The sequence below is a fragment of the Entelurus aequoreus genome, linkage group LG27 (assembly GCF_033978785.1).
Source record: "Entelurus aequoreus isolate RoL-2023_Sb linkage group LG27, RoL_Eaeq_v1.1, whole genome shotgun sequence".
NCBI classification, from domain to species: domain Eukaryota; kingdom Metazoa; phylum Chordata; class Actinopteri; order Syngnathiformes; family Syngnathidae; genus Entelurus; species Entelurus aequoreus.
This window is the reverse complement of record NC_084757.1, coordinates 12,757,792-12,778,899: the sequence shown is the minus strand read 5'-3', so window position 1 is coordinate 12,778,899 and position 21,108 is coordinate 12,757,792. Positions and strand designations below refer to the sequence as shown.

The 21,108-nt window shown below is 37.3% G+C and overlaps 1 protein-coding gene across 1 annotated transcript in view; it reads left to right on the top strand.

The window, feature by feature from the left end:
- Nucleotides 1–21,108, top strand: part of prkaa2 (protein kinase, AMP-activated, alpha 2 catalytic subunit) — a 35,404-nt gene that overhangs the window by 182 nt on the left and 14,114 nt on the right. The window contains exons 2-5 of the mRNA XM_062038485.1: nucleotides 2,324–2,465; nucleotides 8,422–8,515; nucleotides 17,519–17,663; nucleotides 20,939–21,026. Of these exons, the coding sequence (XP_061894469.1) occupies nucleotides 2,324–2,465; nucleotides 8,422–8,515; nucleotides 17,519–17,663; nucleotides 20,939–21,026 (469 nt within the window). The remainder of the gene's footprint in view (nucleotides 1–2,323; nucleotides 2,466–8,421; nucleotides 8,516–17,518; nucleotides 17,664–20,938; nucleotides 21,027–21,108) is intronic.

Below are 21,108 nucleotides of genomic sequence, written 5' to 3'. Positions count from 1 at the left end.
GTTTATGTTTTTTTGTGGAGCGTTTCGGCTGTGAAGTTGTCACCGTGAGACCCTCTTCACCGTCCTCTTTTTCGGACGTACAGTTAGTGTAGTGTTTTGGCGTAGCTGCCCGGAGCAACGATAGCAACGTCAGAAAGCCACTGCGTAAATAGCCTTTGAGAATACGGTTGTTTGAAAGTCAAATTCCTGGACCGAAATCAATGGCAGGTGGAATTATTTAGAGTATAACACTATCACAAATATATATTTTACTTTTTTTTTAAAATTTTTTTTAACCGGTTTAGCCCCCATTTTATCTTGCAAGACACCCACTACTGTTTGAGGTTAATCAGTGCGACTCAGAGTCGATTATCTTACTCTGTTGTGAGATAAATGTAGCTATTAAAGAGAATGTATAAAGTGTGCGACATTCTGCGTTTCATAACAATAACATGTGCTTACACGTCAGTGTTTTTTTTTTGTAGTTTTGACCACCCTGTGTTTGACCTTGTTTGCTTCAGCTGCAAACTAAACTGGCAAAACAACATTTAACACCAGCTGTGTTGTGTAGGTCATAAATAAAAACAGAATATAATGATTTGCAAATCCTTTTCAATTTATATTCAATTGAATAGACTGCAAAGACAATATATTTAATGTTCCAACTGAGAAACTTAATTTTTTTGTGCAAATAATCATTAACTTAGAATTTAATGGCAGCAACTCATTGCAAAAAAAAGTTGTCATCGGGGCATTTTTACCACTGTGTTACATGGCCTTTCCTTTTAACAACACTCAGTAAACGTTTGGGAACTGAGGAGACTCAATTTTAGAAGCTCTTCAGGTGGAATTCTTTCCCATTCTTGCTTGATGTACAGCTTAAGTTGTTCAACAGTCCGGGGGTCTCCGTTGTGGTATTTTAGGCTTCATAATGCGCCACAAATTTTCAATGGGAGACAGGTCTGGACTACAGGCAGGCCAGTCTAGTACCCGCCACGCTGTTGTAACACCATGAATTGATTAATGTGGACCCCGACTTAAACAAGTTGAAAAACTTATTCGGGTGTTACCCTTTAGTGGTCAATTGTACGGAATATGTACTGTACTGCGCAATCTACTAATAAAAGTCTCAACGGCTTGGCATTGTGTTGCTGAAATAAGCAGGGGCGGTGATAACGCTGCTTGGATGCCAACACCAAAACCTGTATGTACCTTTCAGCATTAATGGTGCCTTCACAGATGTGTAAGTTACCCATGCCTTGGGCACTAATACACCCCCATACCATCACAGATGCTGGCTTTTCAACTTTGCGCCTATAACAATCCGGATGGTTCTTTTCCTCTTAGGTACGGAGAACATGACATCCACAGTTTCCAAAGACAATTGGAAATGTGGACTCGTCAGACCGCAGAACACTTTTACACGTTGCATCAGTCCATCTTAGATGAGCTCGAGCCCAGCGAAGCCGGTGGCGTTTCTGGGTGTTGTTGATAAATGTAATAATAATAATAATAATGAATGTTGTCTGTCTATCTGTGTTGGCCCTGTGATGAGGTGGCGACTAGTCCAGGGTGTACTCAGCCTACCACCCAAATGCAGCTGAGATAGGTTCCAGCACCCCCCGCGACCCCGAAAGGAACAAGCGGTAGAAAATGGATGGATAGATAATATAACCTTTTAAAAGGATATAAACTTATCAATCGTAGAACTGTTTACCATTGTACTTTAATTGAGAAGTAAGTCACTTTTTGTAATTCTTTATAAATAAACAAAGACTAATTTCTGTAAGCAAATCATCCATCCATCCATTTTCTACCGCTTGTCCCTTTTGGGGTCGCGAGGGGTGCTGGAGCCTATCTCAGCTGCATTCGGGCGGAAGGCTGGGTACACCCTGGACAAGTCGCCACCTCATCGCAGGGCCAACACATTTAACTTAAATAAATATTGAACATTTTAAAGTATTTTTTTCCCCAGTTGAAATAACATTCTTTTTTTTGTTGGTATCACGGCATTCTCACTTGTTCGTTTGTGTTGATGGGCTTATATTGCCCTTCCGATTTGAAGCTGAAATGTTCCCCCAGTCATTTGGCTCTGTGATCATATTTTTCCTCTTCATTTTTGCTACTTTGTGGAATTTCTCACTCGTGTGTTGAGAGGAGGGAAGCGATGTCTTTGAATCCTGTGTGTAAGCTTGCAGTGGATGACTGGAAAGAGGGCTCACTGCATTCAGTTAATTCTACTGTTAAATAAACGTGAATAAACAAAGAGCAGTAACACAATTCCTTTCTGATATTTTCAACCAATCATCCTGTTTTGCATCTTGTCTTCCTTGGCGTCATTTAGTCGGGGAGCACCAGTTGACGGGGCATAAGGTGGCAGTGAAGATCCTGAACAGGCAGAAGATTCGCAGCCTGGATGTCGTGGGCAAAATCAAGCGAGAGATCCAGAATCTCAAACTGTTCCGGCACCCGCACATCATCAAGCTGTGAGTGAGGAATACTTTAAATCAGGGAGTTCTCAACCTTTTTGACATCAGGGCCTAACTTTTCCACTACAGAGGGGCCCGGGACCTACTCAAATATTAGCACTGATTTAGTAATCTTACACCTGATTTTAATTATTTTCAAAAATTATAACTAACCTACTTACAGTTTGCAAACTCGTCAAATGATATGAAAGCATGTGTTGTTCATAAAAAATTTAAAAAATTAGTCAACACATAAACATTAGGCTTAGGTCAGGCTGATTAGAAAAATAAGTACTAATCAAATGTAGTGCATAATAAGGGCCTCATAAATAACTAACACAAATAGATTTACATACAATTACGTTGTGGAAAATAAAAAAGAATATGTTATCTAAACCGTCAATAAAATGTAAGTGTAAATGAAAATACATACCGTATTTTCTGGACTATAAGGCGCACTTAAAATCCTTTTTTTTTTCCCCCTCAAAACTCGACAGCGCGCCTTATAACTCGGTGCGCCTAATGCAGTGGTTCTTAACCTGGGTTCGATGGAACCCTAGGGGTTCGGTTCGGCGGAGGTCAAAACACCCCCCACTCATCGTGTAAATAAAAACGTCTCCCTATCGGCGTATTACGGATACGGCAACAGCAGAAGTCAGACTGATTTGCGGGTGTGTAATTTGTTGTGAGTTTATGCACTGTGTTGGTTTTGTTGTTTGAACAAGGTGATGTTCATGCACGCTTCATTTTGTGCACCAGTAAAAAAACATGGTAACACTTTAGTATGGGGAACATATTCACCATTAATTAGTTGCTTATTAACATGCAAATTAGTAACATATTGGCTCTTAACTAATCATTATTAAGTACTTAATAATGCCTTATTCGGCACAGCCTTACTATAACCCTGACCCTAACCCTAACCAAATTACTCTAAATTAAGTCTTTGTTACTTAAAATATGTTCCCCATACTAAAGTGTTACCAAAAACATATAACTTTGTCTTGAATTTGAAAAAAAACAACATTTTATTTTTCACTAAAGAAGGGTTCGGTGAATGCGCATATGAAACTGGTGGGGTTCGGTACCTCCAACAAGGTTAAGAACCACTGGCCTAATGTAAGGGATAAGTTTGGTTGAGCTCACCCACCTCAAAGCTATTTTATTTGGTACATGGTGTAATGATAAGTGTGACCAGTAGATGGCAATCAAACATAAGAGATGAGTGTAGCCTGCACTAAGATGTCTCTCAAATAAACAACACCAACATTTTAAATGTTCCATTGAAAATATAGAACATTACACACGGCGCTCAAAAATCTTATCAAAATGTTTTAGTATGACTTTGGTAAGCTATGAAGCCGCACCGCTTGATGGATTGTTGGCGCATTAAACCTACAAGTATTATTATGGTGTGTATAAGGTAAGACATATTATCTGGCATTTTGTTTTGCAATATTAAAGTTGAACATAAAACATAAAAATATTATGCAAAAGCAACTTTTCTTACCTTCTGGTACCTGCTGATCTGTAATTGGGATCTGCATAAATCCTGAAAAATTGCTAGCGTCCGCGTAGTTGATAAGCTTCTTTTTCTCTATCTTCTTGTTATGGGACATTCATCCTCCGCTGTTGCCATTTCTAATATAAAGTAGTGTAAAGTTCTTACTTATATCTGTCAGTAAACTCACCATGAAAGCGCTAAAACATACATAGTGATTTTATTTATTTTTTTTTGTCATAAAAAAATACAATCGTGTGTGCTTACGGACTGTATCCCTGCAGACTGTATTGATCTATATTGATATATAATGTAGTAACCAGAAATATTAATAACAGAAAGAAACAACCCTTTTGTGTGAATGAGTGTAAATGGGGGAGGGAGGTTTTTTGGGTTGGTGCACTAATTGTAAGTGTATCTTGTGTTTTTTATGTTGATTTAATTTAAAAAAATAAAAATAAATTATTATAATTTTTTTTTTTAGTTCTTGTGTGGTCCGGTACCAATCGATCCACGGACCGGTACCGGGCCGCGGCCCGGTGGTTGGGGACCACTGATGTAAACCACAAGGAAGTGTTTTAAATGTAGAAAAAAATTGAAATAATATCACTCCTTTAGACTTAGACTTCCTTTTATTGTCATTCAAATTTGAACTTTAATGCGCCTTATAATCCGGTGCGCCTAATATATGAAAAAAGATGAAAAAAATAGACCATTCATCGGCAGTGCGCCCTATGGTCCGGAAATCACGGTATTCACCATTAGTCATAACTTTTGCACTTAAGAAACCTCTCTCACTTTAGCTTTAGACTTCTTCTGTTTGTTTGATATTGTCATTACTGCCACAAGTGGTGGAAAAGTGTATTACAACTGAGTACCCCTGCGGCCTATACGGACCACAGCTGAAAAACTGATAATTTTTGGCGGCCAAAGAATTGGCCATATGATTAAGAAACACTGTTGGGACTAATGACCTAAAGTATTTCAGTCACACCTGCGAGTCTGCATTCAGAGCAGGTTTACTGGTGAGCTGCGATGAAACTTAACCTCTTAAGGCCCAAGCTGTTTGTTTACATGCTTTTTTTTATTTCTCTTTGCTATTTGGGCTTATTGGACCCTAATTAGAGTAAAAACTAAGAATCATCTTTTTATATGATGTACTTAGTCCATAAGTACACAAATGTGTACTTCATGTTTAGTGACATGCTAATTCTTATTTTTACACTTTTTTTTCCAAATTCAATTGTATGTTATACTCTTCTGACACCACCAGATGGCAGTATAAGTGTCCACATAAGCGGCCATAAGACCCCAATTCAGTAGTGTACACAATTTTGGAAATAAAAGCTAAAAGGTGCTGTCCACACATGTGGCCACTAAGCCTTTAGAAATAATGTCACTAAAGTTGCTGCTCCTTCTAAATGTTGTTTTTCAACTTATGTGCTATTGTTGGCTATATTTCTTCATTTTGTTCTTTTGGGCTGCACTTCCAGCTGTGTAATGGGCACATTGAACAGGAATTACACCGTGACGAGCCTGACGTCCATGACGGTCGCTTACACACACACGGACACAAAAACACTCAGAGAATCACGGTCAATAAAGGCGGATTGTTCCGTGCAGGATTATACCGAGCATCGTAGAATCCCTACTGTTTACTACTGCGGTATATCTCCTAACAGACATTTCTGCCATGTTTGATCTAGGTAGTATATGCTAACAGCTGATTACCTTGTTCGAACTGAAATGAATCACGAACATGGTCAATAATAATAATATAATAATACCAAAAAAATTAAATATACATATACAGTGTTTCCCATAAACTGCCAAGATACCTGTGGCGGTGGGGGCGTGGCTATGGGCGTGGTCAACATGACATTGAGTAATTTGCATAATTTACTACAATGATATGATTTTCTCTAAAAAGGCTCAAAAAATGTATACTTACTAATTAATAATAACAGTTTTGTTTTAAACGTCCATCCATCCATCCATCCATCCATCCATTTTACAATATAATTACAACACTTTATGTACATATTTATATACAGATTTGAACAATAAGTTATTCACTGAAATCCATTTATTAATTGTGGTTCTTACAAAAAATATATCTTATAAAATATAAAAGCTAAAATGTCTCTTAAAGCTCTGCCCCTTTAATTAGTGCATACTAGATCATTTAACTTTAGTCTACTACTACAACCATATTATTTACCAGCAACATAAAGTGAAACAGAGGCAGAGGTGTCCTGCCACAGTCAGTAACAAATAAACAGAAAACAGTAGTGGTCAAATACAAATAAGGCAACAAGAGAAGTATCCTGCACTTCTCTTTTGTAAAGTGAATCTGAACAGCCTATATGGGCATCTACATCAACTATATGATTTGCCTGAGAAGCTGGACAGGACAAAAAAAAAAAAAAGTATTTTTTTTATTTGTGGCGGACATAGTTCTTTCGTGGCGGGCCGCCACAAATAAATGAATGTGTGGGAAACACTGCATATATGATGATAATAATAATAATAATATACAGTGGAATTTCCTTACATGGTTAAATCCCCATCAAGATGCACATGCATGCTAAAATGCTCTGCCATTTTTAATAAAAATGACGGCCGTCAAAGGGTGCTCGGCCTGAAGGAGGGCTTTCTGGACGTAAATAGGATCGCCCACAAAACGGCGCATTCTCCAGAGGTCATGTTTTAACTTGTGTATTGCACAGCACAAACCAGCTACATCTAATATACAGTGGAATTCCCTCCGCACAGTTAAACCCTCATCAAGATGTCTTAGCTCTGCTTATGTTTTCCCTTTGACCTTGCCTACTTTCTCTCTCTCTCCGCTCTCCACTCTTTTTGCCAAACAGAGTCTCAACATTCTCAAGTGTTATTTTTAGTCCCCCCCCCAGTAAGGGTTTTAGTCCTCTGTCACCCTGCAAGTTATGGTTGATATGTGACCTCCGAGGCAGTGTGCTGTGGATCACCGCCACTGACGTATACACAACTTTTAGCTTTAAAGGCCTACTGAAATGAATTTTTTTTATTTAAACGGGGATAGCAGGTCCATTCTATGTGTCATACTTGATCATTTTGCGATATTGCCATATTTTTGCTGAAAGGATTTAGTAGAGAATAACGACGATAAAGATCGCAACTTTTGGTATCTGACAAAAAAAAGGCTTGCCCCTACCGGAAGTAGTGTGACGTAGTCAGTTGAACATTTCCGCAAAGTTCCCTATTGTTTACAGTGATGGCGGCTAGAAGTGAGAGCGATTCGGACCAAGAAAGCGACAATTTCCCCATTAATTTGAGCGAGGATGAAAGATTTGTGGATGAGGAAAGTGCAAGTGAAGGACTAGTGGGGAGTGGAAGCGATTCAGATAGGGAAGATGCTGTGAGAGGCGGGTGGGACCTGATATTCAGCTGGGAATGACTACAACAGTAAATAAACACAAGACATATAATATACTCTATTAGCCACAACACAACCAGGCTTATATTTAATATCCCACAAATTAATCTCTTAGCTCCTAGCTCCTAGCTCCTAGCTCCCGTCCATATAACCCGCCAATACAATTCAAACACCTGCACAACACACACAATCACTCAGCCCAAAGGACTGTTCACGTAACCCAAGGTTCATAAAGCTTATATATTTACCCAAAGTTACGTACGTGACACGCACGTACGGGCAAGCGATCAAATGTTTGGAAGCGCAGCTGCGTACTCACGGTACCGCGTCTGTGTATCCAAATCAAAGTAATCCTGGTAAGAGTCTGTGTTGTCCCAGTTCTCTACAGGCGTCTGTGTATCGAAGTCAAAGTCCTCCTGGTAAGAGTCTCTGTTGTCCGAATTCTTCGATCTTGACTGCATCTTTCGGGAATGTAAACAATGAAACACCGGCTGTGTTGTGTTGCTGACTTCCCTCGCAAAATACTCCGCTTCGCACCGACAACTTTCTTCTTTGCTTGCTCAGCTTCTTTCTCCATAATGCAATGAACAAATTGCAACAGATTCACCAACACAGATGTCCAGAATACTGTGGAATGATGAGATGAAAACAGAGCTAGTTTGTATTGGCTTCAATGGGGTACCGATACTTCTGTTAAACTGGCTACGTCACGCGCATACGTCATCATCCAGAGGCGTTTTCAACTGGAAGTTTAGCGGGAAATTTCAAATTGCACTTTATGAGTTAACCCGGCCGTATTGGCATGTGTTGCAATGTTAAGATTTCATCATTGATATATAAACTATCAGACTGCGTGGTCGGTAGTAGTGGGTTTCAGTAGGCCTTTAAGGCATTGGATGCTGAGGAAGCATCACCCCCTAAGAGCAGCCATCTATGAGACGTGGCTTTTAGTCCCTGTGATATTCTATAATAATCACAACTGGCTTTTTAAATTGGAGATAGGAGCATTGTATCAATTGTTTTGGACTTTTCTCTAATGTGCGGCTATGTTTCAGGTACCAAGTGATCAGCACGCCAACAGATTTCTTCATGGTTATGGAGTATGTGTCAGGAGGGGAGCTCTTTGACTACATCTGCAAGCATGGACGGGTGAGCGGTCATTTATTTGTCAACTTGCAAGGATCCACTCTTATTTTGGTGTCTTTGGGATTAGCAGCAAGTCCTTCACAGTGATAGGTTAAATAAAAGTAGAGATCGACCAACTATCGGCGCCGATATTTGGCGTTTTGAAGTACAGCAGTTGAAGTATATCAGTATCAGCCTCTTTTTATCGGATTTGGCCTCTTTTTTTTTAACAACAACAAAACTACATTAGCGGGGAGTCATAGCTCGGTTGGTAGAGTGGCCGTGCCAGCAACTTGAGGGTTCCAGGTTCGATTTCCGCTTCCGCCATCCTAGTCACTGCCGTTGTGTCCTTGGGCAAGACCCTTTACCCACCTGCTCCCAGTGCCACCCACACTGGTTTAAATGTAACTTAGATGTTGAGTTTCACTATGTAAAAGCGCTTTGAGTCACTAGAGAAAAGCGCTATATAAATATAATTCACTTCAAATAATTCACTTCACTTAGCATGTATATTATACACACATATGATACCTGGAGTTAGTATTTAAAAAAATAAATAAATAATACCGTATTTTTCGGACTATAAGTCGCAGTTTTTTTCATAGTTTGGCCGGGGGTGCGACTTATACTCAGGAGCGACTTATGTGTGAAATTATTAACACATTACCGTAAAATATCAAATAATATTATTTAGCTCATTCACATAAGAGACTAGACGTATAAGATTCCATGGGATTTAGCGATTAGGAGTGACAGATTGTTTGGTAAACGTATAGCATGTTCTATATGTTATAGTTATTTGAATGACTCTTACCATAATATGTTACGTTAACATACCAGGCACGTTCTCAGTTGGTTATTTATGCCTCATATAACGTACACTTATTCAGCCTGTTGTTCACTATTCTGTATTTATTTTAAATTGCCTTTCAAATGTCTATTCTTGGTGTTGGGTTTTATCAAATAAATTCCCCCCAAAAATGCGACTTATATATATATTTTTTCCTTCTTTATTATGCATTTTCGGCCGGTGCGACTTATATTCCGGAGCGACTTATACTCCGAAAAATACGGTAATTAGGTAGATAAACACTGCTCAAGCACCAGCTCCTTTGCCCTGCTTGTGAAGAGTTGCCTTTTTCCACCCACTGAAACGCTTACACATTTTTCGGACTATAAGGCGCACTTAAAATCTTTTTCATTTCCTCAAAACTCGACAGTGCGCCTTATAACCCGCTGCGCCTAATGTACAAAATAATTTTGGTTGTGCTTACCGACCTTGAAGCTTTTTTATTTGGTACATGGTTAAATGATAAGTGTGACCAGGAGATGGCAGTCACACATAAAAGATACGTGTAGACTAGGGCTGCAACTAACGATTAATTTGATAATCGATTAATCTGTCGATTATTACTTCGATTAATCGATTAAAAATCGGATAAAAGAGACAAAATACATGTCTATCCTACCCAGTATTTTATTGAAAAAAACCAGCATACTGGCACCATACTTATTTTGATTATTGTTTCTCAGCTGTTTGTAAATGTTGCAGTTTATAAATAAAGGTTTATTAAAAAAACTTTAAAAAAAAACTATGCGCATAGCATAGATCCAACGAATCGATGACCAAATTATTCGGCAACTATTTTAATAATCGATTTTAATCGATTTAATCGATTACTTGTTGCAGCCCTAGTGTAGACCTGACTAGACCCGCTCATCGGCAGCGTGCCTTATAATCCAGTGCGCCCTATGGTCCGGAAAATACTACCTAAATCCTTGTCCAGCTGTTTACTTACACATACTATTCATGTTTAAATTTTTTTTACTGAAAATGAATACCGGCTACAAATATCTGCCTCCTTTGCTACTAATAATCGGTATCGGCTCTGAATAAACCGCATCGTAAAAAGTTTGCACATTCCTGTCATAGTTATATTCTTTCACAACAAAATGAGATCCAATAAATGTGGCCTCAAACATTCTACCTTTATATGGATGGTAATGCTCAATTCAAGTAGAGTTGTCAAAATTAATCAGGTAACTCATGTGTTTAACTACAAAAAAATATCACATTATTTACGTGCACACGAAGACTAATCATACATATATTTTCCAGTACATGGTCTTTTATCTTAACTGCTATATGGTGAGTGATCAGAACAATACACAAACAAGTGAGGAGACCCCCGATGCGTGTGGTTACTGGCAAATTTCACTCCAAAATACAGCCTGAAATAAGTGATAAAAAAAAGTTTTGTGCAAATAAATGACATGCATTCAAGTACAACGTTAAAGTTTCCTGAATGACATCTTGACAATAAAAATGTCATTTATGTATAAATATTGCGGTATTTTCTTAAAGGGGAACTGCACTTTTTTTGGAATTTTGCCTATTGTTCACTATCATTATAAGAGACAAGACGATAGATGTATTTTTCTTAATGCATTTTAACTCGTTAATAAAAGTCCGCTTATAATCCTCTTTTCTGCCCATAAATCCCTCTAGAAAAACATCCAAAAGACGGCAACAATATTCAATTTATTTTTTGTGACTTCAATGTTAACGAAGTATTAGTCATACTGTTAAACTATTTTTAGCGACGCCGCGATCAGAGGGAGCTAACAGCTTGTTGCCGCGATATTGACATCAGCAGCTGGTGAGCTGCTTTCATGCCTCGGAGCTCGAAAGTTTATTCTAGATCATAAATAAGGCATCTCACCTGGATAATAGAAGGATGAAGACATAATCTGACAAGTTGGTCAACTTTGGCATCCAACTTAGACCTAGCAATGGCGAGAAAGACATGAAAAGATGCTTTGTCTGCACTTGGTTCCACCCATCTTTTTTCTTCGTGAAGATTATGATTCATTCTTCATTTAAATGGTAATATATCAACATCCAATCAGTAGGCATCCTAATGGCAGCAGGCATTGTACAGTAAGTGATATTTTATTATGTATTTTGGCTCTCATGAGATATGCAGTGAGTAGAAATCAATGATGTTGTTGGAAAAAAATAGCAAACGTTGTGATGCGTCTTTGAAATTAATGTGCCGCCGAATACTTAAAATGATCAAAATACGTAAATATAATTTTGAATGTGCCTGTTACTACATTACGTATATTATTACAGTGTGTATATGAAACCTTGATGGAGGAGTTTGGATGTGTTTTAGAGCGCTTTATAAGCAAAATAGAGCGACCTTCAAAGGCACCATTGCAAGCGGACTTTTGATCGCCTAAACTGCCAAGATACCTGTGGCGGTGGGGGCGTGGCCACCACGATATCATCATAAGTTGCTATGATTTGATTTTCTTTAAAAAGGCTAAAAAATGTATACATACATTTAAAACAAATCAGTTATTATTAATTAGTATTAACAATATATATTTTTAAAACATTTTGACATATTTTCTATCGTTGCCTTTTTGTACATTGTACTTTGTTGAGATTATTTCAAGTGTTTCCAGACTTTTATTGACTTTTTAAAAAAAATTAAAAACAACTAGCAACAAATGTAGCATCTTATTTTGGTGTTATTATAAAATGTAGTCGTGTTTACACTGCAAAAACTGAAATCTAAGTAAGATTAAATATCTCAAATAAGGGTGATATTTGCTTATTTTCTGTCTAATAAGATAATTCTTCTCACTAAGCAGATTTTATGTTAGAGTGTTTTACTTGTTTTAAGTGTTTTGGTCCTAAATGATCTCAGTAAGATATTACAGCTTGTTGCTGAGATTTGATGACCTATATTGAGTAAAACATGCTTGAAACTAGAATATCAACTGTTGCAAAGCTGTGTCATAAACACTCACAAGTATAAAACAGCTTTTTCCAAAGTAATAATTTCTTATTTCAAGCATGAAATAAAAAATCATGACTTTGACACAATTGTGTCTCATAATTAAAACAGATGACAGCCAAATGGACTTTGCTGTTTTATTTTCAATGCAACAATAGAAAAGATGTACTCTTATAGTAGTACAGTTGGCACAGTACAGTAAACTGACAGTTAATATTGAAACATTTGACATTTCAAACAATTTTGAACAGAAATAGTTCATGCACATTCAGATAAATTCTTCAAAATTACAATCTAAAAAAAAAAAGCGCACTAATTGACTGAAAGAGCACGCACTTGGCGCATTGTCGTCATGTTATCCATGGAAAAATGAATTTTTAGACAACTTGATTTGCCTGAGCGGCTAGGAGACCCCGAGAGTAACGAGCGGTTGCCTCGTTGCCTTTCCATTAAACTACTTTTTAGTGTAAGTTTGCTGGTTTTAAGAAATGTAATGCCGAGCGCATATCATTATGTCAAGATAATGGCACTAGCATTTATTTCATTTAAGAATATTTTTCAACATATTGAGAAAAAAGGTCTCATTTGTTTTTTCTACCAAGAAAAGTGCACTTGTTATTAGTGAGAATATACTTATTTTAAGATATTTTTGGGTTCATTGAGGTTAGCTAATTTTACTTGTTTTGGAAAGTCTTGACAAGCCAAATTTTCTTGTTCTATTGGCAGATAATTTTGCTTAGTTCAAGTAAAATACCCCTCATTTTTGTAATTTTTTTCCTTGTTTTTGAACACTGACTTTTTGCAGTGTAGAGACTCTACTTCTGTCCCTCGATGTCGTTGACTAAAGAGGCTCGCTGAAACGAGCTCGACATCACACTTGCTTGGCACTGTTGCTCAAGTTGGACTTTCTCTTCTTAAAAGCCTGTCCTGTCCTCTTAATATTTGCACATTTTGCACGAGAACGCTCGAGAAAGTCACAATGGCGTGTGTTTTGTTTACATCCGGTTTCGGTAGCGCGTTTCTCAGTTATCAAAGTGTTTTTTTTGGTGGTCAAGTTTTCAGTACATCACTTTTCAAGACTGTGCAAATAGTAGGCATTATATATCAGTTCATACTAGGGCTGGGCGATATATCGATATACTCGATATATCGCGGGTTTGTCTCTGTGCGATATACAAAATGACTATATCGTGATATTCGAGTATACGTTCTCACGCAGTTGCTTTTAGCTGCGGGCATTACACTACAGCAGCGTTTCTCAAAGTGTGGGGTGGTGGGGAATAGAGACATGACAGGTGGGGCGCGAGGAACGGGAGGAATTTTTTTATTTTTTTATTTTATTCTTAGATTTTTTTTTTTTTTACTATGCTTTCATTTTCTATACACACTGTAAATCATTTTGATTCTGTCTGTGAAATCCGCTATATAAAAAAATGTAAATTACTTGTTTTTCCTGTAGGCTTTAAATTTCTAGGTAGGAGCGAAAGTTTGACAGACAGAGCAACAGTAACTACTGGGGGCGGGGCTAAGCGGAACAAACTTTCACCCATCCGCGCTAATCATCCACTCATCGGGCAGAGAGCTGTGTCCATTCTTCTCCCCTTTGCCCTTTTCCCTTTTCAGCTGTTGCTTCACTCAAAACGAAGTACAGGTCTCAGCTGAACATTGAGCATGACTTAAGAGTGACAGTGTCAAGCCTGCAACCCCGATTTGAAAAGCTGTGCAGTGCAAAACAGGCTCATTGCAGCCACTAATGCTGGAGTACTGTAAAACTCATGTTCACTTGCCCTGTCTTGCCAAATGCGTAACTCCTCCTTTTTTTTTGCAAAGTAGCACTTTTATTTGATTTATTATTGAACTTGATGCAAGTTATTTGATTTATTATTGAACTTGATGCAAGTTATAACACTTTTATTTGATTTATTATTGATCTTGATGCAAGTTATAACACTTTTATTTGATTTATTATTGAACTTGATGCAAGTTATAACACTTTTATTTGATTTATTATTGAACTTGATGCAAGTTATAACACTTTTATTTGATTTATTATTGAACTTGATGCAAGTTAACACTTATTTGATTTAGTATTGAACTTGATGCAAGTTATAACACTTTTTTTGGATTTATTATTGAACTTGATACAAGTTATAACACTTTTATAGGGAATAAGCGGTAGAAAATGGATGGATGGATGGATTATTGAACTTGATGAAAGTTATAACACTTTTGTTTTATTTATTATTGAACTTGATGCAAGTTATAACACTTTTATTTGATTTATTATTGAACTTGATGCAAGTTATAACACTTTTATTTGATTTATTATTGAACTTGATGCAAGTTATAACACTTTTATTTGATTTATTATTGAACTTGATGCAAGTTATAACACTTTTATTTGATTTATTATTGAACTTGATGCAAGTTATAACACTTTTATTTGATTTATTATTGAACTTGATGCAAGTTATAACTTTTATTTGATTTATTATTGAACTTGATGCAAGTTATAACACTTTTATTTGATTTATTATTGAACTTGATGCAAGTTAACACTTTTATTTGATTTAGTATTGAACTTGATGCAAGTTATAACACTTTTTTTGGATTTATTATTGAACTTGATACAAGTTATAACACTTTTATAGGGAATAAGCGGTAGAAAATGGATGGATTATTGAACTTGATGAAAGTTATAACACTTTTGTTTTATTTATTATTGAACTTGATGCAAGTTATACCACAGCTGCAGTTATTTGAGTTATTATTGAACTTGATGTAATTTTATGTTATTGAGTTTTAATGTATACAACTTGATGTTACTTGATGTTCAATACATTTGAAAATGTTAAGCTTGGCATTAGCGTTCTGTTGGGGTGATGGGGGCAGGTGGGGCTTGAAAACTCCCCCTTGTCCAAAGTGGGGGATGACAAAAAAAGTTTGAGAACCACTGCACTACAGGCTCTTCTCACTCTTTGTTGGAGCAGAGAGGTAGCGGCATGGGTAGCGTTAGCTGTGGTGCGAGTGGTAATACGAGAGAAAGAATGTGCGAATCTGGTAACAAATGAAGGAAGAATTAATTCCCAAGAAAAACAGCAGGGGCCCATCGTCTGGCGGTGGTTTGGCTTCAAGTGGGAATATGTCGAACAGACAACCGTAATTTGTCAAATGTGGGACAAAAGCGTTGCTACAAAAAGAAGCAGCACTGCTAATTTGTAGCATCATTTGAAAAGTCACCCGCTAGAGAATGAAGAGTGCTTGAAACTCCGCATGTCAACATCTGCGTTCGGTGCCACACCATTTCACCATTTCCACATCAACACCGTATGAAAAGAATAGTCAACAACATAAGGAGATAACGTCCGCAGGAACCTATCACATAGTGAAGGACATACACTATTTGATTTCCTATTATGCAGCCCATTTTTATTTGACAGTTATTGAAATATCTTGTGTGACATCATGCACAAAAGTGTACTTTATTTGTTTTAAACTATTGTAGTGGCGTTCTGTACAAAAAGTGCATTTTAATTTAGTGTTGTTTTGATATGTCATCTTAGTGACATCATGCACTAAAGTGCACTAATAGCTTGTTTTAAAATGTCTCTGACAATCTTGCACTTTCTGTTTTGAAATGACATGAATGTTTGTGCTACTGCTTAATAACTGTTTAATAAATAAAGTTTTGGTCAATTGACTTAGTTGTGATTTCCCTCTCTGCATGAAAGTTTAAAATGAGCATATGTATATATATTGAACAAGAATGTTTTAATGTAGACACATAGAATCATCATACTGCTGTGATTATATGCATCAAGTGTTCATTCAAGGTTAAGGCAAAATATCGAGATATATATGGCGTATCGTGACATGGCCTAAAAATAGCGAGATATTAAAAAAAGGCCATATCGCCCAGCCCTAGTTCATACTGTAACGGCCAGTTAATGTTTTATGTTCGTTCGGTTTGGATTTGATGTTTGTTTTTCCCGTGTTTGGCAAACACATCGTCCGTGCCTGAAAGGTGATTGGCGGGGAGAAGCGCGAACTCACAAGACGAAAGTTAAAAATAGCGTCTGACTTTGTGATTTCTTCTGGGGGCTACAATATATTATCAGTGTTTCCCACACATTCATTTGTCGCGGCCCGCCACGAAAGAATTAAGGCCGCCACAAATAAAAAAATGTTTTTGTATTTTTTATTTATTTATTTATTCATTTTTTTTTGTCCTGTCCAGCTTCTCAGGCAGATCATATAGTTGATGTAGATGCCCATATCGGCTGTTCAGATTTACTTTACAAAAGAGAAGTGTAGGATCAAGATTTTTGGAGCTCTTTGTTCAGTGAATCAGATGTTTGATGAAGCTTTGTGTCTATCTACCACCACTACTGTTTTCTGTTTATTTGTTACTGACTGTGGCAGGACACCTCTGCCTCTGTTTCACTTTATGTTGCTGGTAAATAATATGGTTGTAGTAGTAGGCTAAAGTTAAATTATTTAGTATGCACTAATTAAAGGGGCAGAGCTTTAAGAGACATTTTAGCTTTTATATTTTATAAGATATATTTTTTGTAAGAACCACAATTAATAAATATATTTCAGTGTATAACTTATTGTTCAAATCTGTATATAAATATGTACATAAAGTGTTAAAGTGTAATTATATTGTAAAATGGATGGATGGATGGATGGATGGACGTTTTAAAACAAAACTGTTATTAATTAGTAAGTATACATTTTTTGAGCTTTTTTAGAGAAAATCATATCATTGTTGTAAATTATGCAGATTACCCGATGATGTCATGGTGACCACGCCCATAGCCACGCCCATAACCACGCCCCCACCGCCACAGGTATCTTGGCGGTTTATGGGAAACACTGATTATATTACTTTAAGTTGGTTTCAAGTAAAAAAAATACGTATTTTCAAGGTGTGACTGCAATAAAAATGGCGTGGCGGCACGCCACATTCAATTACATTGAGGGGAAACCCTGATCGCATGTATTTACTATTTAGAATCCTTAAAAAAAACCAACCATATTTGTTCTTGTCTCACATAAGAATTGTGAATGATAGACAAAATTCCCCCAATAAAATGCATTTCCCCTTTAACAATGCAGTGTGAATGTAAACCGTTGCATGACCAAAACCCAAACATGATATTCTTAAACGAGAGGTTATAACATTTCCACTTTTTGTTCCTGCTGTCATCCACAGGTGGAGGACACCGAAGCCCGCCGCCTTTTCCAGCAAATCATCTCAGCTGTGGATTACTGTCACCGTCACATGGTGGTCCACAGGGACCTCAAACCTGAAAATGTCCTGCTGGACGCCAGCAAGAACGCCAAGATTGCAGACTTTGGTAAGATTTTCTTCATGGAAACGCCCAACTCTACATTGGTTATTGATGGATGATTCACTAATTATCTTACAGTCATATAGGGCTGCAACAAGTCATCAATTGATTAATTCGATTTAAAAACTTAGATCAATTAATGGTTTAATACAAATTTACTCCGAACTGCAGGAAGTACCGAGAACTTTATATACGCAGTAATAGTTTCCGCACGACCGCTGCAATAGAGCAGACAGCGGAAAAATTGTATTTATAACATTTTATATTAATGCGCACATATTAAAAGTGAAAATTCTGTCACGTTGCGGCCGCATTGTTGCGACTGTCGTTTCTCCCAGGATGCAAAGGACGGCAGGAAGCGTCTTTCCAGTAAGAATGCTTGTTTGATTCCAGTACGAGGCACAAAAACATCTATGGCATTAGCCCAGCGTGAAGCTAACTGGAACTCAAATGGTCGCAAACGACTAGACAGTCTGAGTGGAGCAATGAAACAACGTAACTGTCACGAAGAGGTGCACTGGACAAATATAGGGGAGTGATTAGTGGCAGTGGCAGGTGGGGACACACATCAATAAACAGAAGCCGGTGCCCAATCACCGTAAAACATTCAAAATTACACCCATTTAAATCCATTGCAATGCATGATGGGAAAAATGCAAAACACTTATTCATATTTGGCGCATTACGGCTGTTTGATATTTTTGGATGATTACAAAACTTTAAGGAGGTCGTCACGGAAGTGAACAATATACACATTATATATATATATATATATATATATGTATATGTATATGTATATGTATATATGTATATGTATATATATATATATATATATATATATATATATATGTATATATATATGTATGTATATGTATATATATATGTATATGTATATATATATATATATATATATATATATATATATATATCTATATGTATATGTATATATATATGTATATGTATATATATATATATATCTATATATATATATATGTAAATATATATATACATATATGTATATATATGTATATATATATATATGTATATATATATATATATATATATATATATATATATATATATATATATATATATATATATATATTAGAGATAAATGCTTTAAAAATGTAATATCGGAAATTATCGGTATCTGTTTCAAAAAGTAGAATGTATGACTTTTTAAAACGCCGCTGTGTACACGGACGTAGGGAGAAGTACAGAGCGCCAATAAACCTTAAAGGCACTGCCTCTGCGTGCCGGCCCAGTCACATAATATCTACGGCTCTTCACACACACAAGTGAATGCATGGCGTTCTTGGTCAACAGCCATACAGGTCACACTGAGGGTGGCCTTATAAACAACTTTAACACTGTCACAAATATGCGTCACACTGTGAACCCACACCAAACAAGAATGACAAACACATTTCGGGAGAACATCCGCACCGAAACACAACATAAACACAACAGAACAAATACCCAGAACCCCTTGCAGCACTAACTCTTCCGGAACACTACAATATACGCTACCCCTACCCCCCCCCCCCCCCCCCCCACCCCCCTAAAACCCCGCCCACCTCAACCTCTTCATGCTCTCTCAGGGAGAGCATGTCCCAAATTCCAAGCTGCTGTTTTGAGGCATGTTAAAAAAAAAAAGCACTTTGTGACTTCAATAATAAATATGGCAGTGCCATGTTGGCATTTTTTTCCCATAACTTGAGTTGATTTATTTTGGAAAACCTTGTTACATTGTTTAATGCATCCAGCGGGGCATCGCAACAAAATTAGGCATAATAATGTGTTAATTCCACGACTGTATCGGTTGATATCGGAATCGGTAATTAAGAGTTGGACAATATCGGAATATCGGGTATCGGCAAAAAAGCCATTATCGGACATCTCTAATTTCTATGGTTATCGTCACACTTTTGCTTTAACTGTAAAGGTGGAAAGTCTATTTTTCCAAATGCCCGAAGGCCAAAGTGAGCAACAGGGTGTGAGGGGCAACGGGCAGGTCTCCATATCAGGTCTGGCAGGGTGCCTGGAGGCCCGGTGTCACCTGATAGGGAGAGAGACACCCAGCGGGATGGAGGGTTTTGTTTAGACAGCAGCAGACTGGCGAGCAGTCCCAGGGAGCGTTGAGGACAGCGGGATGAAAGATAAACGGGAAGGTCAGCACGTAGCGCAGCGTCTGGTCTTCAAGTGTTAGGCTGACGCCCTGCCAGGCGCAATGGGGGGGGACTTATCCCATTAGACGGTCTTTGTTAACGGAGATTAGAGACATGGTGGGTAAAGGAGTATAAAGAGTGTCATTATTAGCCTCCATACTCTTTCACCTCAGAGGCTCCCCAAACACAATAGGTGCACCAATGTACAAATTGTAACAATGCCCACTTTTGATGAGGTATAAGGCAGTGTTTCCCATAAACTGCCAAGATACCTGTGGCGGTGGGGGCGTGGCTATGGGCGTGGTCACCATGACATCATCGATTAATTTGCATAATTTACTACAATGATATGATTTTCTCTAAAAATGCTCAAAAAATGTATACTTACTAATTAATAATAACAGTTTTGTTTTAAACGTCCATCCAACCATTTTTTCCAATATAATTTTTTTTTTACAATATAATTACAACACTTTATGTACATATTTATATACAGATTTGAACAATAAGTTATTCACTGAAATACATTTATTAATTGTGCTTCTTACAAAAAATATATCTTATAAAATATAAAAGCTAAAATGTCTCTTAAAGCTCTGCCCCTTTAATTAGTGCATACTAAATAATTTAACTTTAGCCTACTACTACAACCATATTATTTACCAGCAACATAAAGTGAAACAGAGGCAGAGGTGTCCTGCCACAGTCAGTGACAAATAAACAGAAAACAGTAGTGGTCAAATACAAATAAGGCAACAAGAGAAGTATCCTACACTTCTGTTTTGTAAAGTAAATCTGAACAGCCTATATGGGCATCTACATCAACTATATGATTTGCCTGAGAAGCTGGACAGGACAAAAAAATATATATATATTTAAAAAAAAAATTTTTTATTAGTGGCGGACGTAATTCTTTCGTGGCGGGCCGCCACAAATAAATGAATGTGTGGGAACCACTGTAAGGTATCATGCCGCGAGTGTATTCGGCCACATGAAAGAGGCAGAATATTATTAACCACCCTTGCAAACACATTATTTAAATAAAAAATAATTATTGGATCCATGTTGTCATATTGTGCAGATGTTGCCTCATGTTGTTGGTGTATTTGTCAGGTCTGTCAAACATGATGTCTGACGGCGAGTTCCTGAGGACCAGCTGCGGGTCGCCCAACTACGCCGCCCCAGAGGTCATCTCGGGAAGGTGCGAGTGTGTTAGTGTGCATGAATATTGAGTAATCTGGATGTGCCACTTGTTTTTAAGGTTGTACGGTATACCGGTACTA